The sequence below is a fragment of the Hippopotamus amphibius genome, chromosome 11 (assembly GCF_030028045.1).
Source record: "Hippopotamus amphibius kiboko isolate mHipAmp2 chromosome 11, mHipAmp2.hap2, whole genome shotgun sequence".
Lineage (NCBI taxonomy): Eukaryota > Metazoa > Chordata > Mammalia > Artiodactyla > Hippopotamidae > Hippopotamus > Hippopotamus amphibius.
In genome coordinates this window covers 95,255,941-95,283,290 of record NC_080196.1, presented here as the reverse complement: position 1 = coordinate 95,283,290, position 27,350 = coordinate 95,255,941, and the positions used below count along the sequence as shown (strand labels likewise).

General features: G+C 37.7%; 1 protein-coding gene and 1 pseudogene across 1 annotated transcript; one reads left to right on the top strand and one right to left on the bottom strand.

Annotated features, from left to right (window-relative positions):
- Window positions 1–5,246: 5,246 nt before the first annotated feature.
- On the bottom strand, window positions 5,247–13,799 carry DYNAP (dynactin associated protein). Its single transcript, XM_057698215.1, has 3 exons — window positions 13,674–13,799; window positions 10,207–10,353; window positions 5,247–5,924 (listed from the first exon to the last, which is right to left on the bottom strand). The coding sequence occupies exons 1-3, from the start codon at window positions 13,728–13,730 to the stop codon at window positions 5,247–5,249; spliced, it is 882 nt and encodes a 293-aa protein (XP_057554198.1). The 5' UTR covers window positions 13,731–13,799.
- A 9,435-nt stretch (window positions 13,800–23,234) lies between these two features.
- Window positions 23,235–24,875, top strand: LOC130830729 (mortality factor 4-like protein 1; annotated as a pseudogene).
- The last annotated feature ends 2,475 nt before the right edge of the window (window positions 24,876–27,350 follow it).

Below are 27,350 nucleotides of genomic sequence, written 5' to 3'. Positions count from 1 at the left end.
CTGGAGAGGGAACAGATGTGCCGATCAAAACAGAATCATAGATTGTCAAGTTCTGGACTTGGTGACCAAGATGGCGAAGTAGAAAGACCCTGAGCTCACCTCCTCCCATGGGCATACCAAAGCTACAACTAGATTGTCAAGTTCTGATGGCATTCTACCTCTTCTCAGTCTAATGGCTGAGAGGTCATCTTAAATTAGTAAACAGGAAAGAGATTGAATTATGAGTCAAGATTAAGTGAGGCAGAAGTCATTGCAAATCTGAAAAGGAAATAAATGAGGGATACTTCAAGAAAATTGGAGACAGTTGCCAGAAACACTAACCCAAATGAGAAAATAAGAAAATCATGCCAAGACAGCTGAAGAAAAAAGAGATACAGCAGCATCTAGGAGCACTGAAGTTAAAATAAAGATCAGAGTCCACCAGGGGTGGCCTTGAAAAGAAGTCAAATAGAGAAGGTTTGGCCACAGTTTTTATATCAGAAAGCCATGTTCCATTTATCTGGGAAGCAAACTTTATCTGTCTTAAAACAGTTGTATTCAGAAGTGTTGTCTGGCAGGTAGTCAGAATCATTCTAGATATTATCTGTGATGCACCCACAAAAAAGTTTCTAATTTCTTCTTCCAATTGCTAGGAAGAGAAAATATACTGCAGTTTCAAAGTAGCATATGCTGAGATCTGGATATAAAGTGACAAGGAAATGAGAAGTAGAGGGAGCAAGAAAGGTGTATACAGTTTCGGTAAGTAAAGAGTGGGAGAAGAACATTCCAGAAGGGTGCTTAGACCTGCCTTCTAGGGGAGGAATTGCTGAGAGTTGTGAATGAGAGCACAGTCTTAACTACCCCCAGGAAGGGGGCAAGTCTCAGTCTCCAAACAGCCCCTGGCATCTCTGGGCAGGACTCAGGCAAATTATCAGTCCTACAGCTGCCAGGCCAGAAGAGCAGTGCCTCCCAGCACGTATCCAGAGGGAGTGATCAGGAATGCAGGCAGAAATGATCAGCCCTGCAGCCAGGCCTGCAGCACATGCCAGGGTTCGCCCAAGGAAACCAGGAGGGTCATAGCCAAGGAGACTGAGGTTCACAGAGGAGCCTCCCATCACTAGAGATGGAAACAAAACATGATGGAAATAAAACCAGGGCAAGTTTCCATGTCCAGTAAGAGGATGGTGGGAAAAATAGGATATGAGAACAGAAAATCAGAATTGAGTCTACAACTGGGCTTGCAGTGAGGAACCTTCAGCATTTGGGAGGGCAAACATGCCTCAGTACAATGCTGCATGGGGAGAATTCGGACTCAGGGACCGCAGAAGAAACCAACAGTTGACAGTGGGCCATCACACTCCTCTCAGGGCCATAGCAAAAGTGATTCAGGGCCCAGAGTAGGACCTTAGTTAAGTATTTGGAGCTCTTGCCCAAATGCCATCTCCACAACTACCCCATCTTAAGCTGTGGATTATTTTGCCTCCTCCTTACAGGCAATATTTGGTAATGTCTTCAGACATCTTTAAGTGTCACATCAGGGGGTAGACGCTAATGGCATCTAGTGAGGAGAGGGCAGAGATGCTGCTAAACATGCTACAATGCACAGGACAAGAATGATGTGACCCCAAACGTCAACAGTGTTGAGGCTGAGAAAACTTGATGTAAAGTATCCTACCTTCACTCCCATCACTGGCTAGTTTCAACAACCCCCTGGCACTTGTTACTATTGGAAATTATTTTGTTTGTTTATGCATTGGCACATTTATTGCCTGTTTCTCTTATTATAGCATAAATTCTGGTAGCTCTGGTAAACTTGTCCTTCTTGTTTCCCTATATTTCTAGAACCTGACATGTAGTAAGTACTGAATAAATATTAGCTGCATGAACAAATTATGAGGTGAATGAATGATAGAATCCATACATGAAAAAGGGCAAAATCATAAACCAAGGAAACTTCGACTCCAAACCTGGTCATTATGAGGTAGGTTCAGAAGAGTTCCTAATTCAGCTCGAAGGCACACTCAGCGAGGCAGCAGCTATATTATACCTCTCTGTGTTAAGTTCTGTACTGGAGTATAAGCCCCTTGAGATCAGCATCCATATCTTCCTCATCTCTAGCAAAGCGCTGAGCCCGGCTGTGGTGTTAAGAGCACAGACCTTACAGCCAAGATACCCGTGAATCATTATTCATTTGCAGTTCGTTCGGGATGTCAATAGAAGCCCCAAATTTGGTCCTTCAGGTCACAGGAAGAATGTGCATTCCACGGGCAGTTAATGTACAATGGTGAGTCGTAGAATCAGCATGTTTTCTACCCTTCCCAAATTGCACCTGGGGTCACATCTCATTCTTCCCAAAAAAAGAGTTGTGTCACACAGTTTGGGAATTGAATACTTTGTCATTACATCATTTGACCTACACTGTTTACTTACTTACAGAAAGGCTGGCAAATGGGATTAAATCTTCTAAATGATCCCATGGCTTATAATGGAATAAAAGTGATGTTCTTCCTGTTTGCATGAGTGCCTTGTCATGTATCCCCCTACTGTGCCCTTCCCTTCAGATGGCTTTAGGAATGACAAAATGATAAACCAAGACGATCACTTTCAAGTAGCTAAAATAGAGAGAAAACTTCCAAATAATATTCATTAGATATATTAATGCTGAGAAGAAAAAAAAACAAAAATGTCTTTAATTGTGGATATTTTTTTCGAATGGGGGAAGTACTAGGGTATACGGTGGGTTACAAATTGACCATATGGTAAAAATAACATTACAGGAAACATAAATATGAGTCAAATGTATGAAAATCCCTTATACTCTTGCCTGGTGTAAGTTTATTCATAATTACTACTGTTCTTCCCAGCCTCTACCTCCACTATGGCTCTTCTTCGAATGATCAACAGTGACCTGAAGCCTTCACTAGGTACTATAAGAACTTATGACTTCAGTTTTATGGAAACTGTGAACATTCAGAAAATGAAGTACATTATTAAAAGGTGGAAAATGTCTTGTGAAAAAAAAGATTAAAAGAATTGAAATGATTCAATCTAAACAAAAGCAGGCTAAAGTGTTTTATTAATACTAGCATTTAAGAGCTAAATAGTCTTCTCTTGCAGAATTAGACCTTTAAAATTATCTTTCAAATATAAATATTTGAAATTTGAAGTAAATACTTATTGGAGTCTACTGTGCACCAGATGGATACAATAAGAAGTAATACAGAGGGTATATTCTCATGGATCTTATGTAGTACAAGTTAGCTAGCATTTACTTATTTAATGCGTATTTCTTAAGAACCCATTAAATTACATGCTAAGGAACTCATTATTCCTTATAAAATAAGCTATATATGTGTTTAATTACAATTATGAATAAACGTCATATTATCATTCTGATGACTAGCAGAGCTGGGAAAAAATTAGAAAGTGGTAATTCCAAATCAGAGATTGAATGGTCTAATCAGTGATGTTTTAAATATCTCATAAAATATTCCTAATCAAAACAGCGGGGAGGGAACGGAAGGCCAATGTGCATTATTAGAAATCTAAATTAATATATTTACTAAAATGTCAGCACTTCTAAGCACATAGAATTAAAATAACTCAGCTAGTAAAAATTAACAATGAGTATCCACTGAGCTCCATCCAATTTTGAGATTTTTAACAATTTAAAATTTTTTCAGCTTTAATTTGAAAGTCTTTCTTGAAAATTTTTTTTACTATTTGGTAAATGAAACATACCCCTTTTGATCATATGTATAAGTTTTGTTGTACATAGCTAGGTCTGTAATTTTTTTTTTTGCATGCCTAGTACATGATTCTGATCTTTAATATTTTTAACTAGAATTCATGTTGCTTTAATGCCATTCTTAGATTATGACTTTTGAACCACTGATTCTCAAATTTGTCTGGACACTAAAAACATCTATAAAGTTTTTTAAATTATAGATTACTAGTTCCAATCTAAAGATCCTGATTTAGTAAATCTGGAGTATCATTAATTGTAATTTAAAACTGCTAGAATTATTAAGAATTCAAAATTGAGTCTAAATTAATGAATTTAATACTTAATCTGCATTAGCACATATTTGGGCCTTAAGACAAGTCTTTAATTAGTTGACTTACAAGATTACAGAAAATTAATCATTTAATTTTAAAATGGAGGTTTAAATGCACTTTTGGTAATACTAAAATAAATAGAATATGGTTGCCTACAAGGTAATTAGAATCTAAAGAAAAACTGAAGAAACACAACAAACTTCACTATAAAGGAAACAATCATTATAAATTCTAAAATTTTCTCTACATAAATTTGTTTAAATCTCCCCTGTATAAAATGGGTTCTATACATGTGTATTTTGTCTGTAGAGGAATGCAATGTTCTGAACTGAAACCAATACATATTAAAATCTAAATGGCTACTTTTACTGTAAGATTTTATATAAAATGTCTTAAAGACATTCTAAATGAACAAATCGGGTTACTTTTTCTAAATGAAATTATATCATTTTGAAATATAGAAGAAAGAGAAGGTTCTTACAGCTTAAATGTTCAGTTCTTTTTTAAAAAATTTTACTGAAGTATAATTGATTTACAATGTGTTAGTTCCAGGTATACAGCTCTTTAAAGGAAAAAAAAAAGCAGTTTTAATAGTTCTGTAGGTCCTAACTGTTGGTATGGTGAAAATTAAGGTAATTTTTTCCATTATTCACTGTCTAAATTACTTTTCTTCAAATGGCATCATGGGAGCTGCTATAGGTATAATGCAGCAATGGCAATGGGTAGAGACTTAACTCTTGAAGAGGTAGCTACAGTTTGAGGAAGGAGCCAGTGAGGGAAGATAGCTGTAGGCTACTTTGTAGTGAAAATAACTAAAGGTTAACTTGTCATAGAGAACATTGTGATGATTGGTAGTAGTTCCACTAAAGTGATAATGGTGGCATCGCAGTCACAGGTTAAGATGAATAGATGGAGATTACAAGTTGTTGAAGGAAAGGGATGACCATTGGTTTTGCAAGCTAAGTGGAAGTCACAGTAGTTGCAGATTAGGTGGAAGTGGTAATGGTTATCCATTCAGTTGAAGTGAAGGCAGCTGTGCATTCAGTGGAAGAGATGGAGGAAGTGGTGATTGTTTTGGTGTCATCTAGTTTAAGCTTCAATAGTATTCTCTATTATTTAATCTTCAGCAGTTTAAGATTCTGGTATAGTGAAAGAATCTGTGGTTTCACCTGAAGGTGTGGTGGCGGCTGTTGCCGTTAAATTTCAGTTCAAGTTGTGGAGGCTATAGATCCAGCGTCAGTGATGGTTGCGCCTGTCTCTGGCATAGGCCCAGCGGGAGTGACGGTTGTGTCCGTGTCGGGCGTAGGGTCATCGGGAGTGACGGTGGTGTCCGTGTCGGGCGTAGGGTCATCGGGAGTGACGGTGGTGTCCGTGTCGGGCGTAGGGTCATCGGGAGTGACGGTGGTGTCCGTGTCGGGCGTAGGGTCATCGGGAGTGACGGTGGTGTCCGTGTCGGGCGTAGGGTCATCGGGAGTGACGGTGGTGTCCGTGTCGGGCGTAGGTTCAGGGGGAGTGACGGTGGTGTCTGTTTCGGTGGTGTCTGTCTCGGGCATAGGTTCAGTGGGAGTGACGGGTGTGCCTGTTTCAGATGTAGGTTCAGTGGGCAAGGCAGAGGTAGTAGATTCTGCTGAAGTGGTTGTAGCTGTCGGTTCAGTTGAACTGGTGGTCACTGTAGGTTGAGAAGTAGAAGAGGTGGTTCCAGGAATAATAACTATAGGCTGCCCGTCATTGGAGGGTAGCTGGATAACAACGGAAGTTTTGTCATTTCCCCTACTATTCACCAGGCTTACTATGAGTACCCCAATTGCTGTCGTTATCACACAGGCTAAGAGACAAGCCAGAAAGACTTTCCACAGAGACCAGTTATTGCAGCAATTTTCTTTCACCTAAGAAGAGTGTAAATAAATAATATCAGTAGTGAGAAATAAAAATGCTTGTTATTTATCATCTTTCTTGTGTTATTTATACCCTTGTGCATTAATACCATTGAATCCCTATAAGTCTCTGAAGACACTGGCTTGAAGTCCACATTTTTATTCAGATTGAAGTAATTGCATGCTTTCTCTAACATTAGAAGAAATCAAAAATCTGCCAATATCTCATCTTCTTTTATCCTATTTTCCAACGATAAGTTGGGCATTTGTCTTTTCACATAAGCAGAACATTTTGATGGTAAATTCTCTGTCATACACCCAATACTTCCCTGAATATTGTCATCACCCTCAACCTGCTCCACTTCTAAAATCACTTTTTCAAGAATCCTGTGCTCTAACCACCATGTCCTCTCCTTCCAGCTTGTTTGTTCAATTATTCCTGTAACAACCTTTCTTTAATTTTATTAAAACATCCAGCCCAGCAGCCCTGGCTTTACTCACATCTCTCCTTATCCACCTTTTGTTCCAAGGCCCATTACTTTGATATATTTACTAATTCCCTAAAATCTCTTGCACTTTCCTCTTTTCGGTTTTTCAAGTTGGCAAACAAGTGACTACCTGCTTACTCTGGGCCTTCCCATGAACAGTCACACTGTTGGGGAATAGCCACCATTATCATATAGATGTTCTGTACTGCTCTACCATCCTATTATAGTTCTCTGATTAAGATACGCTCTCAATTTGAAAATACTTTCTTAACCTTCTCCCTTCTCTTTAAACTTGTAACCTCCGCCTACCAACCCTTACACACAAATCGTCCCTCCTCATTCCTATCAAATGACTTCACTTTCTTTCTACTTCTTTGAGAAACTTGAAACCATCAAATGGAAACTTTCAAATCCCCACTAGGTACCAGACCTGCAACTCCACCTCTTCTTTCCTCCATTGACACAGAAGATTCTGTCTGTCCTTCTGCCTGAAGCTGGCCTGCCAATCTGCCTTTGGATCCCATTGCCTCTGCCCTCCTCAGCAACTTTTTTTGTTTATCCTTCCTCCAGGACGGAATACGTCACCATTTTCCCCTTAAATGATTTCTTCCTTTTAACATTTAAACACACTCAAATCTCTCCCGTCTTAAAAAAGAAACCCTCCTTGGTTTCAAATACCCATCTAGCTACTTTTCTCTCTCTCTTCGGAAAATGAAATTTCTCGAGTTGTGTACATGCAGTGTTTCCTTTGGACACTCTTCAAAGCAATCTAGCCTGGCTTCTGCTTCTGCCATGCCTCTGAAACACCTCTTAACAGAGTCACCATGACATGCATTCACTAAAATGTAGTTAACATATTTTAGCCCTCATTTTACTTAAGGCCTCAGTAGCATTTGCCACTGAAGATCATTCCTCTTCTCTCTTGAACGATCTTTTCCCTTTTGTGATATCCCATTCTCATTGGTTTCCTCCTAACCTCCCAGAATAGTCTCAGTTTCTTTCGAAAGTTCTTATCCACTTTATGCTTTTACTGTTGACATTCTTAGGCCCTTGTTTTTTTTCACACTAGGTCTAGGGTTAGCAAATTTTTCCTGTAAAGGCCCAGACAGTAAATATTTTCAGCTTTGTGAGCCATACAGTTTCTGTCATAACTATAGCAATCTGCCGTTATAGTGTGAAAGCAGTGATAGACAGTGAGTAAACAAATGAGCATGGCTGTGTTCCTATAAAGCTTTATTTACAAAAATAGGCAGTGGGTTGGATTTAACTACCACCTATATCCAAATGACTCTCAAGTTTATCTCCAGTCCAGCCCTCCCTACTAGCCCTCAAATGCTTACACAATAGCACATCTCAGATGTCTCAAAAGTGTCTCACTGTCTCCAAACCCAACGTCATGATCTTGCCAGGGAAACCTGGCCAGCTCCATCTCATTAAATGGCACTACCATCCATTCAATTTAATTTCATAAAGTGGAGCAAAGGGGTCATCCCTGAAATCTCTTAACCCATTACCAAGGTCTTTTAACTTTAGCTGCTAAACATCTCCCACTGTTAGTGACTTTATCTCTGTTGACACCACTTTAGTTCAAGCTTCCTTTATCTCCACTCTGGACTAGTGCACTAGCCCTGGGCCACACTGGCCTCCACTCAGTTTCTTCAATGCACCATGCTTACTAGAATTCTAAGGTAGGACTTTGGCTCAACAGTTCTGTTGATTGGGAATGCCTTTCCCAACCTCCATTACCACACAGAAGGCTGCACGGTTCACGTTCAACACAGCAAGTTCTCTTCACATGCCTATTTTTGCCCCAATACCTGGGTATCGCTCAGTGATTGTGTTATCAGGAGAGGAATGATACACTGTGAGGTTTTTCAAAATCGTCCTTAGAGTGTTTCTAAATCTTTAAGTAATACTGATCACCAGGTGCCGAATCAACTTCTGATAACAATCCTTTTAACTGCTACCACCCAGCATGTAAGTAGCTGCCTAGGACCTAGGATGACTAGGGGATGCAGAGAATCTACCTGAGCGCATTATGTTCTTCCCAGGCTTAAAATATCTGAAAGTGCACAATGAAAAGAACTCCTGGAAGCTTTCCAATGATGAGAGGAAAAATAAGGCAATGTTTGCAAAGTTCTTGGCACTGTGAAACCTACATAAGTTTTCAATTGTCCCATATGATTAATTATTTCATTGTTATTTGGATGAGAGCAAGACCCTGGAAGAATGGAATACAACTACAACACTCGTGCCTTCTAGACAGGCTAGAGCAGGTCTTAAATGTTACCAAATACAGGCTATAGTATTTGTTGAAAGGTCAGTTTTGTGCAAATGGCGGCAGCTCCAAGGCAGCAGAAGCAGAATGAGGACAGGAGTCCCCAAGGCCAAGGAAATGAGGGCAACGAAGACCAAGTTAGCCCTAGAAAAAAATGTCATTGTCTTTACCTAGACTGAAGGTACCACAAAGGGGTCTCACGAAAGGAAGATGATGAAATAGTTATGCACATCTGGAAGGAGACTATAATACTGCCTTAAGAAAATATTATAAAATAGCAGCTTATGAAATAAAGTGCACAAAGCCAGACAATAGGACACCTAAGTTTCCTCTCATTTCAGCCACTTCTGGCAAAAGCTATGTGCGTTCTGGAAAATCTCTTAAATGTCCTGGGCCACATTTTCCTTGATTGTTAAATGACGGAATGGGACTAGATTACACAGTCTCACCATTAGTTGCACATCAGATTCACCTGAAGCTTTTCAAAAATATTAGTACATGGGCTCTATCCCCAGAGTTTCTAATTTAACTGATCTAGGGTGAGGCTCAGTCATCAGTATTTCTTAAATAATCCCTGGGTAATTCTAACACACAGATTAGATATTATCTAAGACCTCTTTCAATTCTGCTGTTTACCTCCGCAAACAAGTAGAAACATTTTCTATCTCCACCCATTTTAGCTCATTTATTCTTTTACATTAACCTAACAATAGTATCAACAGGTTACATATTTTATCCAGAATCAAGTAACAAAGCTCAGACTCTTTCTATTGAACCTCCACAGCAAGATTAAGCAACAGAAGATAGGGATTCCAGAATCAGAGTAACCCAACCAAAGTGCCAAGCAGAATAAGTAATTTATAGTCAATGTCAAGCTTCTACACTAGGGCTGAAGATATAGAGATACAGTCCTGAGGTAAAATTAACTCAGCCAACAGACAAGATCAAGAAGCAAGGAGAGCCGAATCTAGTCTTCAGAGCTAGGGGAGAAAATCTGGAGAAGAGAGCCAGGGTTCTATGTCAAGTTTACATGCATCAGAGGTCAGAACCAAGAGAGCTGTAGAAAATGTCACATACAGTTTCAGAGGCTGGACTAGTATAAGAAATAAAGTGATCACAATAGAGTAGGACCCTCAAAGTTTCAAATATGACCCAGTCTTTCATCTACATTAGAGAGGTGTCTAATTAATGAATTAGTCTCTACATTGCTGACATATTTGCTCCCCTGCCCCCCCCTTGCATTTGTACTTTACATTTATTCTTTTTATTTTCGTACAAGTTCTCTGTCTATTAGAATGAGTCTCAGTGTTCAAAGAACATTAGCTCTTTTAAAAAAGAGACTATCAAATACTCTCCTTCTTGTAGATTGCCTCATAGTGACATAATTATACTGAGAGAAGAGCAAATGCTTAACATGAATGTTGGTGAATTAAACGATTAAATACATTTCCTGGGAAAGACTACACTAAATACATCCCCATATAGAGCACAGCCCACCTTGGGTAAAAGCTGCTATACCAAACATTACCTGTGTGTGGCATCCTGATTGTGCAACAACTCTTGGGTTCACACAGACCCCAGTAAAGTTGGAAGGGACATCACAAGTTACGTCACTTGAAGGTGGACGCCAGCATGCAGAGCTATGGGCCTCTTGGTCATTTGAACACATGACTGGCTATAGAGATGAAACGTTAAGTGAATAGGAAACAATGGTGTTGAATTTCTAAAATTAGACTCTTCAGCCAAAAATAAGCAAGAGTGTGACTTTTTTAAAAAGAATAACAACAAAACTTTTTAAAGAAATTAATGTTTCCTTATTCTCTGAAGACAAAAAAAAATCTAGACAGGTTATTCTATATCACATTTTAACTAATTTTTGTAAGTAATCCATGTTCCAGACGAGGAATGTATATAATCCATCTTCTCTATCATATTACAAGCATGTATTAAACAACCTTATGTTGACGATGCTGTAGGTGGAGCATATATTAGGAAGCATCAATTCATACAAGGAATAGAATGTTAGAGCTGAAAAAGTTCTTGCAGCTTTATCAGGTACAACCTGTTCAGGTCATTTTGGAAATGAGAATAGTGAAGCAAAAAGAGTTGAAGTTAGTATTATTATTATTGGTGGTAGTAGCAGTAGTCGTAGTACTATTATTATCCCGTGATGACCCCATAGCAAGCACTGGTGCCCAGAATTTCCAGCGTTAAGGTCAGTGTAATTTCCACTCTACTACACTAGATGTGGCATATTATTATATTAACTACAGTAATATATTAATATAGTGTATGCTATGCTACACTATACTCATGAAAAATTCTCACACAAAGAGATTCCTTTGCATAATCCACATCATACTTTACATAGTGGAACTTGCAAGCCCATGACAAGGACACAGCAGACCAGTCTTTTGTCCGGTTTGTAACATGTCTTTGCTGGGCTTCTCTTAGGCACAGAGCGGTATGAAAACAGTTTTCAACAACAACAAAAGTCTCTACACTTAGTGAGTTTGTATGCTAATAGAACAGGGAGGAAAAGAGATATTTGTGTATAATTAAATAAGTACAGTCATCACTAAACATTGTGGAGAAAAGGGGATAATAAAGATTGGAAATGGGAGAGCTCAGTGGGAAAGACTGGGGGAGAGGTGTGTTAAAAGAGGAGAAAGAAGAAGAGAAAGTGAATTGGGAGAGGAGAAAGCTCAGGAATTTATGGATCTGGGCAAAAAGTTTTGCTAAATCTCAAAAATCATATAGCATTGTCTGGGGGTCTTCATCTCATAGGCTAATAATGCAAATTTTCTAAGAGTCAAGGGCATCGCTGCCACTTCTTGCTGATTCTCAGAAAAGGGTGATTAGGACTACCTACACTCGTAGATTTGCTGTGAGGACTAATGGTTCATGAAAATGGTTAGAGCAATGTCTGGCATATAGTATGCATTCAATAGGCACTAGCTATCATTATCATTGATATAGTATTAGTGTTTTTATTCCTACCGCTAGAACTGCTAATTCTCTCTTATCATGGTGATTTAATAACCCATTACTAAATAGCTATAAAAATTGTTGGCCCATCAACCGAGTTCCATAAAACTGTCAAACTAGAATTGGATAAAGTCATTGGTCCACTGCGAACTATCATTAACAATACCAAAAATAAATGATTTTTATTAAATATAGATAAGATGGAATACTTTTGGCAGTAAAGAGTTCACTAGGTTAGATTTTTCTATAAGTGTTAAATCAAAGAAATAAACAAAATAGCTCTAGCTTTACCGAATAAGATGAAACAAAGTCCATGTTATCCACTAGGTAAATCTGAGTAAAGTTGGACTTACCTTTAATAAAACCTTGTTGGTTTTCCTAAGTGCTGATTCTGTTGCTTTAGTTATTATCCAGTCTGCCTGTGGCTGATGAACTTAGATATTTTGAAGAACCTAAATATTTTAATGGGCTTTGTAAACAAAGTAAAACTCACTCACCAGGCCAGTTTTCCAGAATTTTCTGGCACCGGTAGAATCCCAACCCTTTCAGAGAAGGAATATGATGGATGACAATTACACTAAGGGTGGAGAACCTGTGATCTAGGCTCAGCTTCAGGGTAATACTGTAATCCAAGTAATAACTCTTGCTGTGTCAGAGTTGCTCTGACTCTTAGTACAGGTGAAGTCTCTGTACAAAATTGGAATAGCTGGAGAGCTGTGAATAATGTTTAATGAGAGAGGCAGCCTTACCTAATAATGGTCATAGGCAACGGAAGCGTATTAGCAATAGTTACCAAGGAAAGGTCGAAAAGCTCTTCCCCTAACTTTATAAGGATTGACTTAAGTTCTCATATATCCCAACAGAAAAACAATTCACCAAAATTTATTTTCTTTTTATGATTTTCAATTCATTTTTTAATTCTATTATTGAATTTGGTCTTAAAAATATTTTTATGACTATGTCTGAAATACCCACGGTAACTGAAATATTGTCAGCTATGCAGACATATGCTGTAAAATGTGCTTAAGATAATATTTGTAAATATCTTCAAGTTTGTTGTTATCTAGAGAAACTATCAAGATGATGAATACTTGGCTAAAGGGATTTTTTTTCCATGTGAATATTCCAGCATCCTGAAGGTCGAATTATAGAGTGTCAAACTCAGAGACAAATGACAAAGAGAACAACCTCAGGAGGGTCCTTTGATGACTCAAGGGGAAATCCCTTTTCTTTCAGTAAACCAGGAATCCTCCGTGGGATTCTCTTAATTCAACTAACACTTACCAAACAACAGGAATTTATCTTCGTTGGCTTATTTTATGATGATTAATACAGGCCGATTGCCACAGCTCCAAATTGCAAAGACAAAATATTGCCTTTACTCTTCAGGCGTGAATTTTAACTTACCATTGCAATTTTTAGCACACTTATACCCTTTGATCTGGTATTAAAGAGACCACTTATAACTATATAGTGAAGATTTGATTCTTGGTGCAAAACATTTTAAAATAGACGGAATGTACATATTATCATACAAAGTAGGGATTTTCAGAGGATTTCTTTTGCCTAAAGAGAATATCCAGGATTAGTATCTGGATTTCTAACATATTTAGAAATGTGAATTCTGACAGGTTTAGAAATTATATATAAAATCTAAGAATGAAATTGTAAAAGTATAATTTCAAAACTAAAACAAAGACATCTTTGGAGCTTTATGTTTACATGATGGTGAATATTGGAAGTTAATTTATTTTATATCATGTGGTGATGGAAACATTTCTAATGCTGTATATACGTAAATATACAAAATAACTTCTAAAGTATAATAGAGCACAATATAGCATGAAAAGTTGAAGGAAAATATTAATATGTGGCCACTCTTCCTTTTGAAGAAGAATGCAGAATTATGACACTGACTACATTGCAGTAAATACATTCGATTGCTGTTAAATGCAGAAAATCAGGCTGCGATATAGGCAAATATTAAAATAGAGCAACAATACTCACTGCCGGGTTTTCAGGGTGTTCAATATTCACCACATATTTTCCGTGCTTTCTGTCCATTCTTGAGCTTGAAGTACTGCAAGCTGAACTCCAAAAATATTTTTCAATCCGTGCATTACCTTTTATATCTGCAACCCTGAGAAATAATTTAAATGACTGGTGGAGAATCAACTCTGATACATCAGTGCAGGTGTGGATGAAACTGAATGATAAACAATTATCCACTAAAACAGGATCCACCTTAGACAAGGAAATGAGGTATTAATTACAGAAAGACGCAAGAAATACTGCTTCCGAGCGCTGCTATGACTACCCCCTCAACAATCCTCCTGACAGAAAGGAACTCTGAAATGTTACACAATTCTTCCTCTTCTTCTTTTTGGCACTGTCTTTCAAACACCTGCCTTCTATTTTAGGACCAGCCTAAGAAAAAAGCGAGGTAGAAGTTTGTCATCGTTTTCTCTTTACCCATACATGAATGCCGTCTCAGCCCTGTGAGCAGCCAATGGCCTTAGGGCTGTTTCATCTTTTCCGTCTCGAGGTTGATGTCTGGAAGTCTGCTTGGTCAGTTGATCAGTAATTCACATGCATTTAAAAACCATTAGAATCAATTTTCTAGGCAATAATGCCAAAGGGGTAAGGAAATGTTGAAAATCTTGAGGAAAACATTTTTTGGTCAAGAAATCTGCAGAGTGAAGTAAGCCAGAAGGAGAAAAACAAATATTGTATGCTAATTCATATGTAAGGAATCTAAAAAAAAAAAAAAAATGGTACTGATGAATCCAGTGACAAGAAAAGAATAAGGACGCAGATGCAGAGAAGGGACTGGAGGACACGAGGTTGTGGGGGTGGGGGGTGAAGGGGAAGCTGGGACGAAGTGAGAGAGTAGCATAGACATATATATACTACGAACTGTAAAATAGATAGCCAGTGGGAAGTAGCTGTATAACAAAGGGAGATCAACTCGATGATGGATGATGCCTTGGAGGGCCCGGACGGGGAGGGTGGGGGGGAGTCACGGGAGGGAGGGAATATGGGGATATGTGTATAAATACAGCTGATTGACTTTGGTGTACCTCAAAAGCTGGTACAAGAGTATAAAGCAATTATATTCCAATAAAGAGCTAAAAAAAAAAAGAAATCTGGTTTGTCTCAGATTGAAAAAAGATTAACTCTTTAATAGATTTATTAACTCAACAATTGAGAATATTGTGTTTCTAAAAAGCACCAGGTATTTTCTAGTACAAAAAGTTCAGCAGCAAATAAAACAGACCTCTTTGTATTTGACAGTTTTGGATTCTGAATTTTTTTTCCTAAAAGTTTGATCCCCTGAAATTTCTCTTTTAAATGTGTTTAACGCCATCAGTTTAATGAGTTTTATTGGATCAACTGAAATGGCATAGCCTCAAGCCTTCGAATATAAATAACATAGAAAAACTGTCAAGGAATTGAAAAGCTGGGAAGGGATTTGTTCTCAAGAGGAGTAAAAATATGATGACTTACTTTTACTCCTGTTGAAACAAAACCAATGATGTCATTGTATGGCCATGGGCTACAGGGGCCAGGCATAGGTTGAAGGTATCAATAATATTAAGCATGACCTTCTAATAAACTGATTTATTTGAAGATCAGAATGATATAATTATCAAACATGTGGTACACATTTGACTTTATTTGCTTTAAGATATTACCACATTTTTATTCTGCAGAGACATTTGTTTTAATTTGGTACTTGAGCTACATAGTTATGGCGTAAGTAAAACCTCATCATTTTTCACAGCATCCACTCATTTTATCAATAGATAAAGAGGGAAAGTTTATTCTATCTCTTGAGTCTCGTGCTCACAATCTCTAATTGACCTAGTAGTTGCAAGACTCAGTCACAAGTCTTCTTCTATATTTTGGAAAAAAATATAGGAGATATGAAATTTTTAAAAAATAGCAACGTTAAACGACATATTGCTCTGTGGCTAAATTTACCATGTAAAACTCAGAATTTTCTTTGTTTGGCAAAGAACAATACTTCAGCATGTATTATTGACAATTCTTGTGAATACTTCAATCTGAAGGTCAACAGAAAAAGCAGAGCATGCCTGGATTGTTATAATGAACAGAGAGCATAGGTATCTTTCATTGTCTTGTCACAATATCCTATGAAAGATCTTTGTCTTGAGTAGGATTTATAGCCAAAAAGAAATCTGAAAATCTTGTTGGCTGACATGTAGTTGAGAGGACTCTTTGGTAGCTAGCCAGTCTTGGGGGAAAAAAGTTATTTTTCATTCATCTAATAGAGAGATTTGACAAATTATTAAAAGTAATTATTAAAAATAAAATTAAAAATAAATACTGAAGCATTCTGTAAGTGTGTTTTCTATATGGTTACCGTAACACTATCAGGGTGTTCTTTATGATAATTTTTACCAAACTGAACCAATTCCAACAGCAGGTGTTCCTTCACTAAATAAAAAGTAATTTAAAAAGTATTTCAGTGATACAATGGGATTAAAATAATTAGCCCTATTTAAAAGAGAAACCTCAGGAGGAAAAATATGTTTTGATGCATATTATTGAATTTCCTAATTACAAATTTGAAGTGTAGATATAAATTTTAAATATGTTTATTCTGACAGAACATGGTCTTTCATTAATTTAGTCCCAACTGTTTATTGAGCACCTAACATACCCCAGGCATGTATGAAACCACGATAGCCACACAGCGTTGGCTGGGTCAAACAAGACCCCTGCTTACACTCTTCTTTGTTTATCGAATGTTTGGCTTTTGATTTTAACTTTCAAATGTGTTTAAAATGTAATATTTTGTCTAAACAAAGAGAAGGTTCTTTTTTATTTAAAGATGTGTGTTTTTTGTATGTCAGGAGATTGGTTCCATAATGTTAAGTCTATCCGTTTCTACAGGATAAAGGGCAACTGCATAATGCATCTCTGTTTGATCACAGTGACTGGGAATTCAGGACTTTCCCAGGGACTAGCAGTGCGTTTCAGGAGGACCTTAACTGATTGAAAGTTCTTTTTTCTATTAACCCCCAAATTTTCTCGTTCCTTCAGCTGACTTACACTCTGGTCCTGCCGTATAAGGAGACGCCCAAAATGAAACCATTTTTTTTCTTCAGAAAATGGGTCTGTGATCCCTGATGTATAGTTCCAAAATCCAAAAGGCTTCAAAACCAAAAATTATTTTGTACTTATAGCACGAATTTACTTGGCAGCAAAAGTTAATTCAAACTAATAAAGCTACTTTTAGCCTTTAATAAATGTAAACATCATTATTTATATGTTTAATTATAAAAATGTGAAAGTCTATTGCAGATTACCACCACAGCCCTGCTGAAGGTCTTGTGTAATATACCGCATATGTATCACATTACTTTTATAAAATTAGAAGAAAATCTAATTTATGAAACGTACCTCACCCAAGCACTTCATATGAGGAACTACAGGCTTGTAGACATTTTCAGTTTTTTACAGACAACTAATGTGTCTTTCTTTATTCTTATTGATCTGAAAAACTACTTCATAAAGACTTCAGTTAATAGGCTGACTCATAATTGGCATTTTTATTTTACTTTATATTGCAGTATAGTTGGTTAACAATGCTGTGTTAGTTTCAGGTGTACAGCAAAGTTATTCAGTTATACATATACATGTATCTAATCTTTTTCAAATTCTTTTCCCATTTAGATTATTACAGAATGAGCAAAGTTCCCTGTGCTACACAGTAGGTCTTTATTTTAAATATAGCAATATGTATATAACTGGCATTTTTAAATGTGGGTGAGAAGACAAGTAAAAACAAAAGTTTAAACCTTGGCTGGGTCATAGCAAACGGTGTTACCCTTGGGCAGCTTTGACATATGACATGACCAACATAAGATTAATAACCTTACAGAGATGTTTGTGCCTATTTCAGTGAGCATACACAAGAATTAAATATTATTATCTCCACTTCCCTGATGAGACACACATGTTTAAATGACCTTTTATAAACCAAGTTAAGATTAGAGTGTATGGCCCTTGGGCTCCCCTTTCATTTATTGTCTATAGCCACGAATAATTCATCTAATGTATAGAACACTGTACCCTAAGAAGGATGGGGAGGAAAGGTGAAAGACAATTCAGAGGTTAAATTTACTGGAAAGAGCATACAACTGTTGACCTTTCAGAAACTCTGTTGACATACATCATGGTCCATCAGGAAAGTGCCGATGTTTACTGGAAGCAAGGCCAGGGTGGTGTTGCTACCTGGAATTAGACCTGCCCACAAGGACAGAGACTACTGGAAATCACGCTCTAAATAACAGCAAGGACTAGGCAACTCCCAGGGCGGAGACATGGCTCATCATCTATGCTGGCCCTGAGCACTCTGTCCAAACATCAGACAAAAGGTCAGACTAGAGCATCTAAGAGGTTCATGGAGCGAGAAGTCAGCAATCAGTCATGCAGATCATAACCCTCTGAGGACAGCAGGGCCCTGGATTTGGGAGCTGAGGTTCACTGAAGGGACTACACAAAAGCACAAGGCAGGATTCCTGAAGCAACCACAGCAGACAGATTTGTTATTAGAATGGGAACTCAGAATGGAAATTAAAGAAAACCTCAAATCTACAAGGAACGGCAAAGAGAGAAACTGGGGCTTGTAAGATTCAGAACCATAATTAGGTAATCAGAAATGAGGACCCATGGGGGACTGAGGTTGACCCTAAACCTAGCATTAAATTAAAATCCAAGCACTCATCAGTAGGGCATCATAACCATGCCTGGGGTACAGTGGACAGTTCAGGACCCAGCAGTTCCAGAATTCAAAGGTGAGGCTTTGTTTATTTCATCAACCTCACTTGGGCCGGGAGATGGGGTGTAAAAAATGAGAGCTATATGGGCTGAAGCAGTTCATAAAAATTCTACCAGAGTCAGCTTTGGACCTGGAACAGTGATGGCAACTAAGACAGGATGAAAGGAGGCTGCAGTGAATTCAGCTTTGAGGAGCAGGTGGGGAGAGGGCAGCCAGGCAGGGTAGTGAGGAGAAGCTGAGAATAAACCCAACGGGTGTAATGTTTGAAATATCAGGAAAGCCAAGGCAGCAACCTTTGTGATGAAGGGATAAAACTGGTCATGGTTCATAAGAGACAGATTCTGATCCATATGTTAAAGGTCCTCACATACCTGGATACGTAGAGAAGAGGAAGGAGATATTGTGAAAGAAGACAGCAGCTGAGACACACGGGGAGAAGCGGAAAGAGGCAAGGCATAGGGGGAAATTGTGAAGAGCAATCTAGATGTAGTGTGAGGCCATAATGGAAAGATAGATATTAGATCCACTAGACAAAAGGAATATGTAAATTTATGTCAGGATGTGAACTTTAAAATGTGAATTCAGAGTGAACAAAACAGTAGTATTTTGTATAAGAAAATAAATGAAAATTGTTTGGAATAAGTAACTTTGTAGCCAGTAGTGTCAGTAAAAAAGGAAAGATTATGACCATCCCTGAAATGATTCTAGTTATAACACTGTTAAGCATACTGTTGGCTATCTCTTGCGTCTCCAGCTATGTATTGGATCTGAAACACGAATAATGATCCCATCATCTCCCAGGAGGAGGACCACACATACCTGGTCTCCCAGCTTCCACACATGCCCTCCTCCAATTCATTCTTCACAAGGCAGCCAGGATGCTCTTTTCAAAATATCAGCCTGCTTTAGATTGCCATCCTGCTCAAAACCCCTGAATGACTTCTCATTCCTCTTAGGGTAAAATCCAAATCCTTTCCAAGGCCTACAAGTCTCTGAGCTTTCTGACCTCTGCCCACCTCTAAATTCTCATCCTGCACTACTTCACACATCATATGCCTCAGCCACACTGTTTTAAAAATGTATGAAAAAATATTTCAGATACACAAAAAGGTGTAAAGAATAACTTGGTAAATAGCCAAATCCCCATTGTTACCCAGTTTAAGAGAGTCAAAATTGTTTTTACTCACAATACTTCTGAAACCAAATGTTTGAATCTTTTCTGTACCAAACAATTCTCCAGCTCTTCAGAAACCAGCTGGATGCCCTATGATTCAATTCAATTCAATTCTGACACTGTCTATCCAGAGTTAGCATCAGATACCACAATAAAGAGCTCAGGCCCAAAAAACTGCCCTGATCCAGACACCAATCTCAAGTCCTAACCACCTGTACTTCCGATGAACTGCCTATGAATTAAGGTTTCCCTTCTCAGGTTTGATAATTTTCTAGAATGGCTCACAGAACTCAGGAACATGAAACTGTGTACAAGCCCCTGTGTCCTTGTCTTTTGAAGTAAAAGGCTGACTCAAGAGTTAATGATTAGGAAATGTGAAGATGTAGAAACAAAGAATAGCTGTTGGGCTGGGGAACTGGTAACAATTTAGATTATAAATCCACTACATAACAGAAACCAAGAACTCACAGTTCCCTGAAAGATACAGATAAAGGAGTAACACACACTCCTAAGTTGTTTTTACAGGAAGCAGACCCCCCACCAGATGAAAACTGCTGACTGCAAGAACATAGACCCTAGAGTGGTTGAAACCAGAAGGTTAATGATGCTTGAACCTTCACTTGATGCCAACAAATCCAAGAATGGTACACAAGCTGATCATGCACCCTGCCGCCCCTCCCTCCCACTGGCTTTAAAATCCATTCCCTGAAAGCCATCAGGGAATTTGGGGTTTTGAGGATGAGCTGCCCATTCTCCTTGCTTGGCACCTGCCATAAATGCTGCTTTCCTTCATCAAAACCTGGTGTCAATAGATTGGCTTCACTGCACGTGGGGGAGTGGACCCAGGTTTGGTTCAGTAATAAACACACTTTACTTATGTTTGTCAATTCATTAGAAAGTATTTCATAAAAGATACAAATGAACAGCCAAATGAAGAGATACACAGAGCAAGGTCTAGAAGTGTCCCAAGTGCAGGAGTTTTGTCCCTGTGGAGCTGGGGTATTCAGCTCTCCCCAGCACATGGGTAAGTTCACCAACTCAGAAGCAATCTAAACTCTGTTGTTTAGGGGGTTTTATGGAGGTTTCATCACTTAGGCATGATGAGTTTCTAACTCAATCTCTAGGCCCTCTCTCTCGTCCCTGTAATTTGGAGAGTAGGGCTGAAAGTTTCAAGCTTCTAATCAAAGTTTGGTCTTTCTGATGACCAGACTCCATCCTGGAGTTTGTGGAGGCTGGCCAAGAGTCTCCTTCTTAAAACAAAAGACACTCCTATTACCTCAATCACTCAGGAAACTACAAGGGATTTAGGAGCTCTGTATCAAGAATTAGAGACAAAGATCAAATAAATATCTTTAGAAGGTATCACAGAGATAAAATTTTTTACATGAAATTAGAGCCAACTCTATCCTTACTCTCAATCACATTCCCCTCCTTCCCTTCCTATCAGCAGTAATCACTCTCTTCAATTTGATGTTTATATTTCCCATGTATTTTTTATGACTTAATACATTCCAAAGATATACAATACTGTTTGAAGGCTTCAAAATTTATATGAAACATATTATACTTTATTTTTTTCACAATATGGGATTTTTTTTTTGGCCAGATTACATTTGTAAACTTCAACTACACTGACAGCTGTAACTCTATTTTACTTGTTTTTACTATATTAGAACATTTCACTGATTGAATACATCACAATTATTAATCTATTCTGTTAATAGAAATTGAGTTTGGTTCCATTTTTTTACTATTATAAACAATGATGCTATGGATATTCTAGTACAATGGTCCCCAACGTTTTTGGCACCAGGGACCATTTCCATGGAAGACAAGTTTTCCAAGGACCAGGGGTGGGGAGAGAATGGTTTCAGGATGATTCAAGTGCATTACATTTATTGTACACTTTACTTCTATTATTATTATATCAGCTCCACCTCAGATAATCATGCATCAGATCCCAGGGGTTGGGAACCCCTGTTCTAGCATATGCCTTCTTGGGAACATTCATTAAAATGTTTCTAGAAGTATAATTAAAAATGAAATTCCCAGATCATCAGGTGTGTGTTTTTTTCATTGTACCATATAGTCCCCAAATTGTATCCAAGTTTGTACGAATATTCACTCCCATAGTAGTATTCCCACTTTTCCATAAGTACTAAACACTTAGTGTGGTCAAATTTTAAGTTTTTCTAGCATATATAGTATAAAAAATACCCTATTTGATTTCACCTTTTTTTCCACCCTTGCTTACATAAAAATTGGAGTTTACAGGCATCTTCATTTCTGTATTACACAATAGATGTTTACAGTGCGAATTTTTTAGTTTTCTCTTTGTTTTGCTCTGTGTGAATTTTAGAAATGAATGTGTGAAGATTCAGAACTAAATGGCTGTTTTCATGCTACAGAAATTAGAAAGCTTCTGTCTTTTTGTTGTACATTTGTTGAAGTACCACCTATACATATATACATGTATAGTGTCTTCTTTTTCATTGATTATTTTAGCATATGGATTTGCCCCAATAATTTAAAATCTTTTCAAAAACAGCAACACATTTAGTGTTAGTGTTGGGTGTGACATTATGTCAAGTGTGAATTAGTTGAGCTGACCTGTTAGATTTTTGTGTGTCTTCAGTTATTAGTAATACCAGAATTACTGGTATTTCAAGCTATTTTCCAGTGACCAGTTCTCAATAACTAAGGTTAAATAGCTAAATAATATTGAAAGAAAGGTAAGAAACACATGTGAGAATATAATCTGAGGGTGCTTGTCTAGAGAGAAAGGATTATAACATTTGATTGGGCCAAATGTAATGGTATCAGGACATCTGCTCAAAGTTCTGGATTCAGTGTGCTAGCTTGAGGGGCTTGGAGTAGCTCTCACAGTTTATTCCTTCGATTGCATAAAACCTGGATGGTGGTGGGTTATATTTAATGGAGCTAAAATGACACAACTCCTTTGATATAATATTTTAAAAAATGAAAAATCCAAAGCCTAGGAATAAATATGTTGCACTGGATTTGTTGTATGTGCGTTTCTCACCCATAACATGACTGCTTCCCTTGGGAGGACTCAGAGGAAAATACAATCCATGAGAGAAACAGCACCATCCATGGAAAGCTCTTTGGACACTGTCCTCTGGAGATTGGGAAATGCACACAGGATAATACTCTCAAGTGAAAAGCAAGTTGCTTTATCTTTTACCCCTTGCCCCCATGTTCACCAAATCAGTAGCATATTGCTTGGTAGGACTTTTTTCAATTTTGGTGGCAACATGTACTATTTTTACATGTTTTTACATAATTAGGTAGCTGACAAGGGCTTAATTTCCAAAATATACAAATAGCTAGTACAGCTCAATATCAAAACAAAACAAAACAAATGAACCAATCAAAAATGGTCAGAAATGGCCAACAGGCACATGAAAAGATGCTTCATATCACTAATTATTAGAGAAATGCTTATCAAAACTACAATGAGGTATCACCTCACATCAGTAAGAATGACCATCATTAAAAAGTCTATACAGGAGTTGGGTGGGGTAGAGAGTAGGGGGTGGTAGTCGGGGGTGGTGGGAGAAGGAGGAGGCGGCGGCGAATCACTTATAAATGGCGCCGAAGCAGGACCCGTAGCCTAAATTCCAGGAGGGTGAGAGAGTGCTGTGCTTCCATGGACCTCTTCTTTATGAAGCAAAGTGTGTAAAGGTTGCCATAAAGGATAAACAAGTGAAATACTTTATACATTACAGTGGGATGAATGGGTTCCAGAAAGCAGAGTGCTCAAATACATGGATACCAATTTGCAGAAACAAAGAGAACTTCAAAAAGCGAATCAGGAGCAGTATGCAGAAGGGAAGATGAGAGGAGCTGCCCCTGGAAAGAAGACTTCTGGTCTGCAGCAGAAAAATGTTGAAGTGAAAACAAAAAAGAACAAACAGAAAACACCTGGAAATGGAGATGGTGGTAGTACCAGTGAGACACCTCAGCCTCCTCGCAAGAAAAAGGCCCGAGTAGATCCTACTGTTGAGAATGAGGAAACATTCATGAACAGAGTTGAAGTTAAGGTAAAGATTCCTGAAGAGCTAAAACCATGGCTTGTTGATGACTGGGACTTAATTACCCGGCAAAAACAGCTCTTTTATCTTCCTGCCAAGAAGAATGTGGATTCCATTCTAGAGGATTATGCAAATTACAAGAAATCTTGAGGAAACACAGATAATAAGGAGTATGCTGTTAATGAAGTTGTGGCAGGGATAAAGGAATACTTCAATGTCATGTTGGGCACTCAGCTGCTCTACAAATTTGAGAGACCACAGTATGCTAAAATCCTCGCAGATCACCCTGATGCGCCCATGTCCCAGGTGTATGGAGTGCCACATCTACTGAGATTATTTGTACGAGTTGGAGCAATGTTGGCCTATACACCTCTGGATGAGAAGAGCCTTGCTTTATTACTGAATTATCTTCATGATTTCCTAAAATACCTGGCAAAGAATTCTGCAACTTTGTTTAGTGCCAGCGATTATGAAGTGGCTCCTCCAGAGTACCATCGGAAGGCTGTGTGAGGCGCTTCTACTCACTATGTTTGGATCTCTGTAAACACATTTTTGTTTCTTAGTCCTTCTCTTGTACAAATGATGTACTTTGGAAATGTTAGTGTATAACAGAATTGATGTTTGTTTTCTGTTTGATTTTAAACAGAGAAAATAAAAGGGGTTACAGGCTCCTTTTTTCTTTTCCTTTTTGTTTTTCATTTCAAAGTTGCTACCAGTGTATTCAATGATGGACAACAGAGAGACATACTGTAGAGTGTTTTATTGCTTAGTTGACAAAGCTGCTTTTGAATGCTGGTGGTTCTATTCCTTTGACACTACACACTTTTATAATATGTGTTAATGCTATATGACAGAATGCTCTGATTCCTAGTGCCAAAGGTTCAATTCAGTGTATATAACTGAACACACTCATCCATTTGTGCTCCCCCCCATTTTTTATGGTGCTTACAGTAAAGAGCCCATCCTTTGCAAGTCATCCATGTTGTTCCTTAGGCATTTTATCTTTGCTCAGATTGTCAAAGAATGGTGGCTTGTTTCATGGTTTTTGTATTTGTGTCTAATGCACGTTTTAACATGATAGACGCAATGCATTGTGTAGCTACAGTTTTCTGGAAAAGTCAATCTTTTAGAAATTGTTTTTCAGATCTTCAATAAATTTTTTCTTTAAATTTCAAAAAAAAAAAGTCTATACACAATAAATGCTGGAAATGGTATAGAGACAATGGAACCCTCCTACACTGTTGACGGGGATGTAAATTGGTACAGCCACTATGGAAAACTACATGGATGTTCCTTAAAAAAAAAAAACAAAATTAGAGTTACCATATGATCCAGCAATCCCAATCCTGAGCTTATATCCAGAAAAGACAAAAACTCTAATTTGAAAAGAGGCATACAAACCAATGTTCATAACAGCAATATTTACAATAGCCAAAACATGGAAACAACCTAAATGTCCATCAACAGATGAATGGATAAAGAATATGTTGCATGTGTGCGCGCACACACACACACACACACACACACTGGAATACTACTCAGCCATAAAAAAGAACAAAATAATGCTATTTGCAGCAACCTGGATGGACACAGAGACTATCATACTAAGTGAAATAAGTCAGATAAAGAGAAATATAATATGATATCACATATATGGAATCTTACAAAACAGAAATAGACTCACAGACTTAGAAAACAAATTTATGGTTACCAAAAGGGAAAGGGGGAGGGAAGGGATAAATTAGGAGTTTGGGATTAACATATACATAGTACTATATATAAAATGGATAAACAACAAGAACCTATTGTATAGCACAGGGAACTATATTCAACATCTTGTAAGAACTTATAATGGAAAAGAATCTGAATAAGAATTGTATGTCTATAACTGAATTACTTTGCTGTACACCTGAAACAAATACAACATTGTAAATCAACTATGCTTCAATTTAAAAAAAAGAAACTATGTTTCATCTATCAGGAATATAAATGCAAATACCAAGATGAAACCAACAGTTAAAAGAAAACAAAGATCATTAATCCTTTGCTTTATTTTACTGAAAGTATAATTTATCAGAGAAATATATAATCATCAATATCACATCAATATTAGAAGAGATTCTTTTAATAATAAATTTGGGTTTAATTTCTAAGTCTCCATTCCAGAAAAGGATTGCTTTTAAACTTTGCCTAACAGAAGAAAAAATGTCCACCAACTTCTCAGATACTCTTATATCTGGACCTCTCTTGTTAAAAATAAATAAATAAGGAGTTAATAGAAATTTGTTAAACATTTACCTCTACACAAAGTGAAATCAAGACACACGCAGGGGGCTGTTTATATCTGATAAATATTAAAAGACTGACTTAAATCCCCTCCTTTCTGATCCTGACTATACCTGAAAGTTCCATTAATAGATTCCTTCAGAGCCTTCCAGCAACGTGCATTGTAACAGAGCTCAGTATTGATCCTCACACATTCTCTGGCTAATGATTTGATTCAGATTAGCATGTGACAACATGAAATTCTGGCTGAGACTGCCCTTGTTGGAGTTCAGTTTCTATCAGCTATTTTCACTTGGAGAATTGCTTATCCTTTCTGAGCATCTACTTTCTTATCTGTAAGATGCTGGAAATAAAGACACTTGACTTATAGGACTAATATAAGGATTAGTGCAAATAAAATAGCTTTGCAATTTATGAACCACTGTGCAAATGCAGGACTGAAGTGAGATGCTGGGTGCCCAAGCTACAGTGCTGTATGAGCTTGGGCAACTTAATTAAACTCCCTGATCCTGTGAGTCCTCAGCTGTATAATCAGGATAATGGGAGAACAAGATTTTATGAAGCAAACATAGTATGTACAAAGTAGTTAGAGCACAGCTTGCCATATAGTAAATGCTATGTAAGGGTCTGTGAGATAATGATGATGATGGTGGGGTTGATGCAGCAAATATCGTCTATGAGCATTATAGGATAGGCAACAGGACAGATAAAGAATGCAAGCTCTGGAGTCAAACTTGAGTTTAAACACAAAACCTCTGAGATCTAAAGCAAGTTTCTTAACTCCTCTGAGTCTTTAGGTTCTTTTTTAATCCCTAAAGTGGTGAATACTGTAAATAATAATAGGGTAGTCTTTAGGGAAAGAATTAAAAAGAGGATGTAATTTTATTTTTTAAATTGGTCTTTATCAGAAGCAGTGTAGCATAGTGATTAAGAGCTTTGGAGTCTAAAGACTCAGGGTTGAATTTTATCTCTGACTCTTATAGGCAGGTTAATATCTGGCAATTTTCTTAATGTCCTAGCCCCTATTTCTTCATGAGAAAGAGTATACCTATATCAAAGGATAACTGTAGGGATTAAATATGATAATAATGTGTATAAGGTACTTGGTGAAATTCCTGACACTTGCTCAGTCTTAAAATCTGTGGTTACTGATAAGCTCATTGTCACTCAGGCTTTCATGGCTGAGGTCAGGGAAAAAGTAGAGGTGAGAGCACATCTGATATCTTTGAAAGGAATGGAGTATGTCTCACTGTAGAAAATATGAGCCCTGATCTTGGGAGAGACATCTCAGTTTGGGAGTCTCAGGTGGCAGCTCCTGAGAAACCAAGAAGAACAAGACATTGAGCCACAAAACCAGG

Bases quoted from the DNA above. Each gene is read 5' to 3' on its own strand.
- DYNAP (XM_057698215.1), bottom strand. From the start codon at position 13,730: ATGGACAGAAAGCACGGAAAATATGTGGTGAATATTGAACACCCTGAA. The intron at 10,354-13,673 runs GTGAGTATTGTT...TCATCTCTATAG, and splicing joins AACACCCTGAAAACCCGGCA to CCAGTCATGTGTTCAAATGA. The intron at 5,925-10,206 runs GTAATGTTTGGT...CACTCTTCTTAG, and splicing joins AATCAGGATGCCACACACAG to GTGAAAGAAAATTGCTGCAA.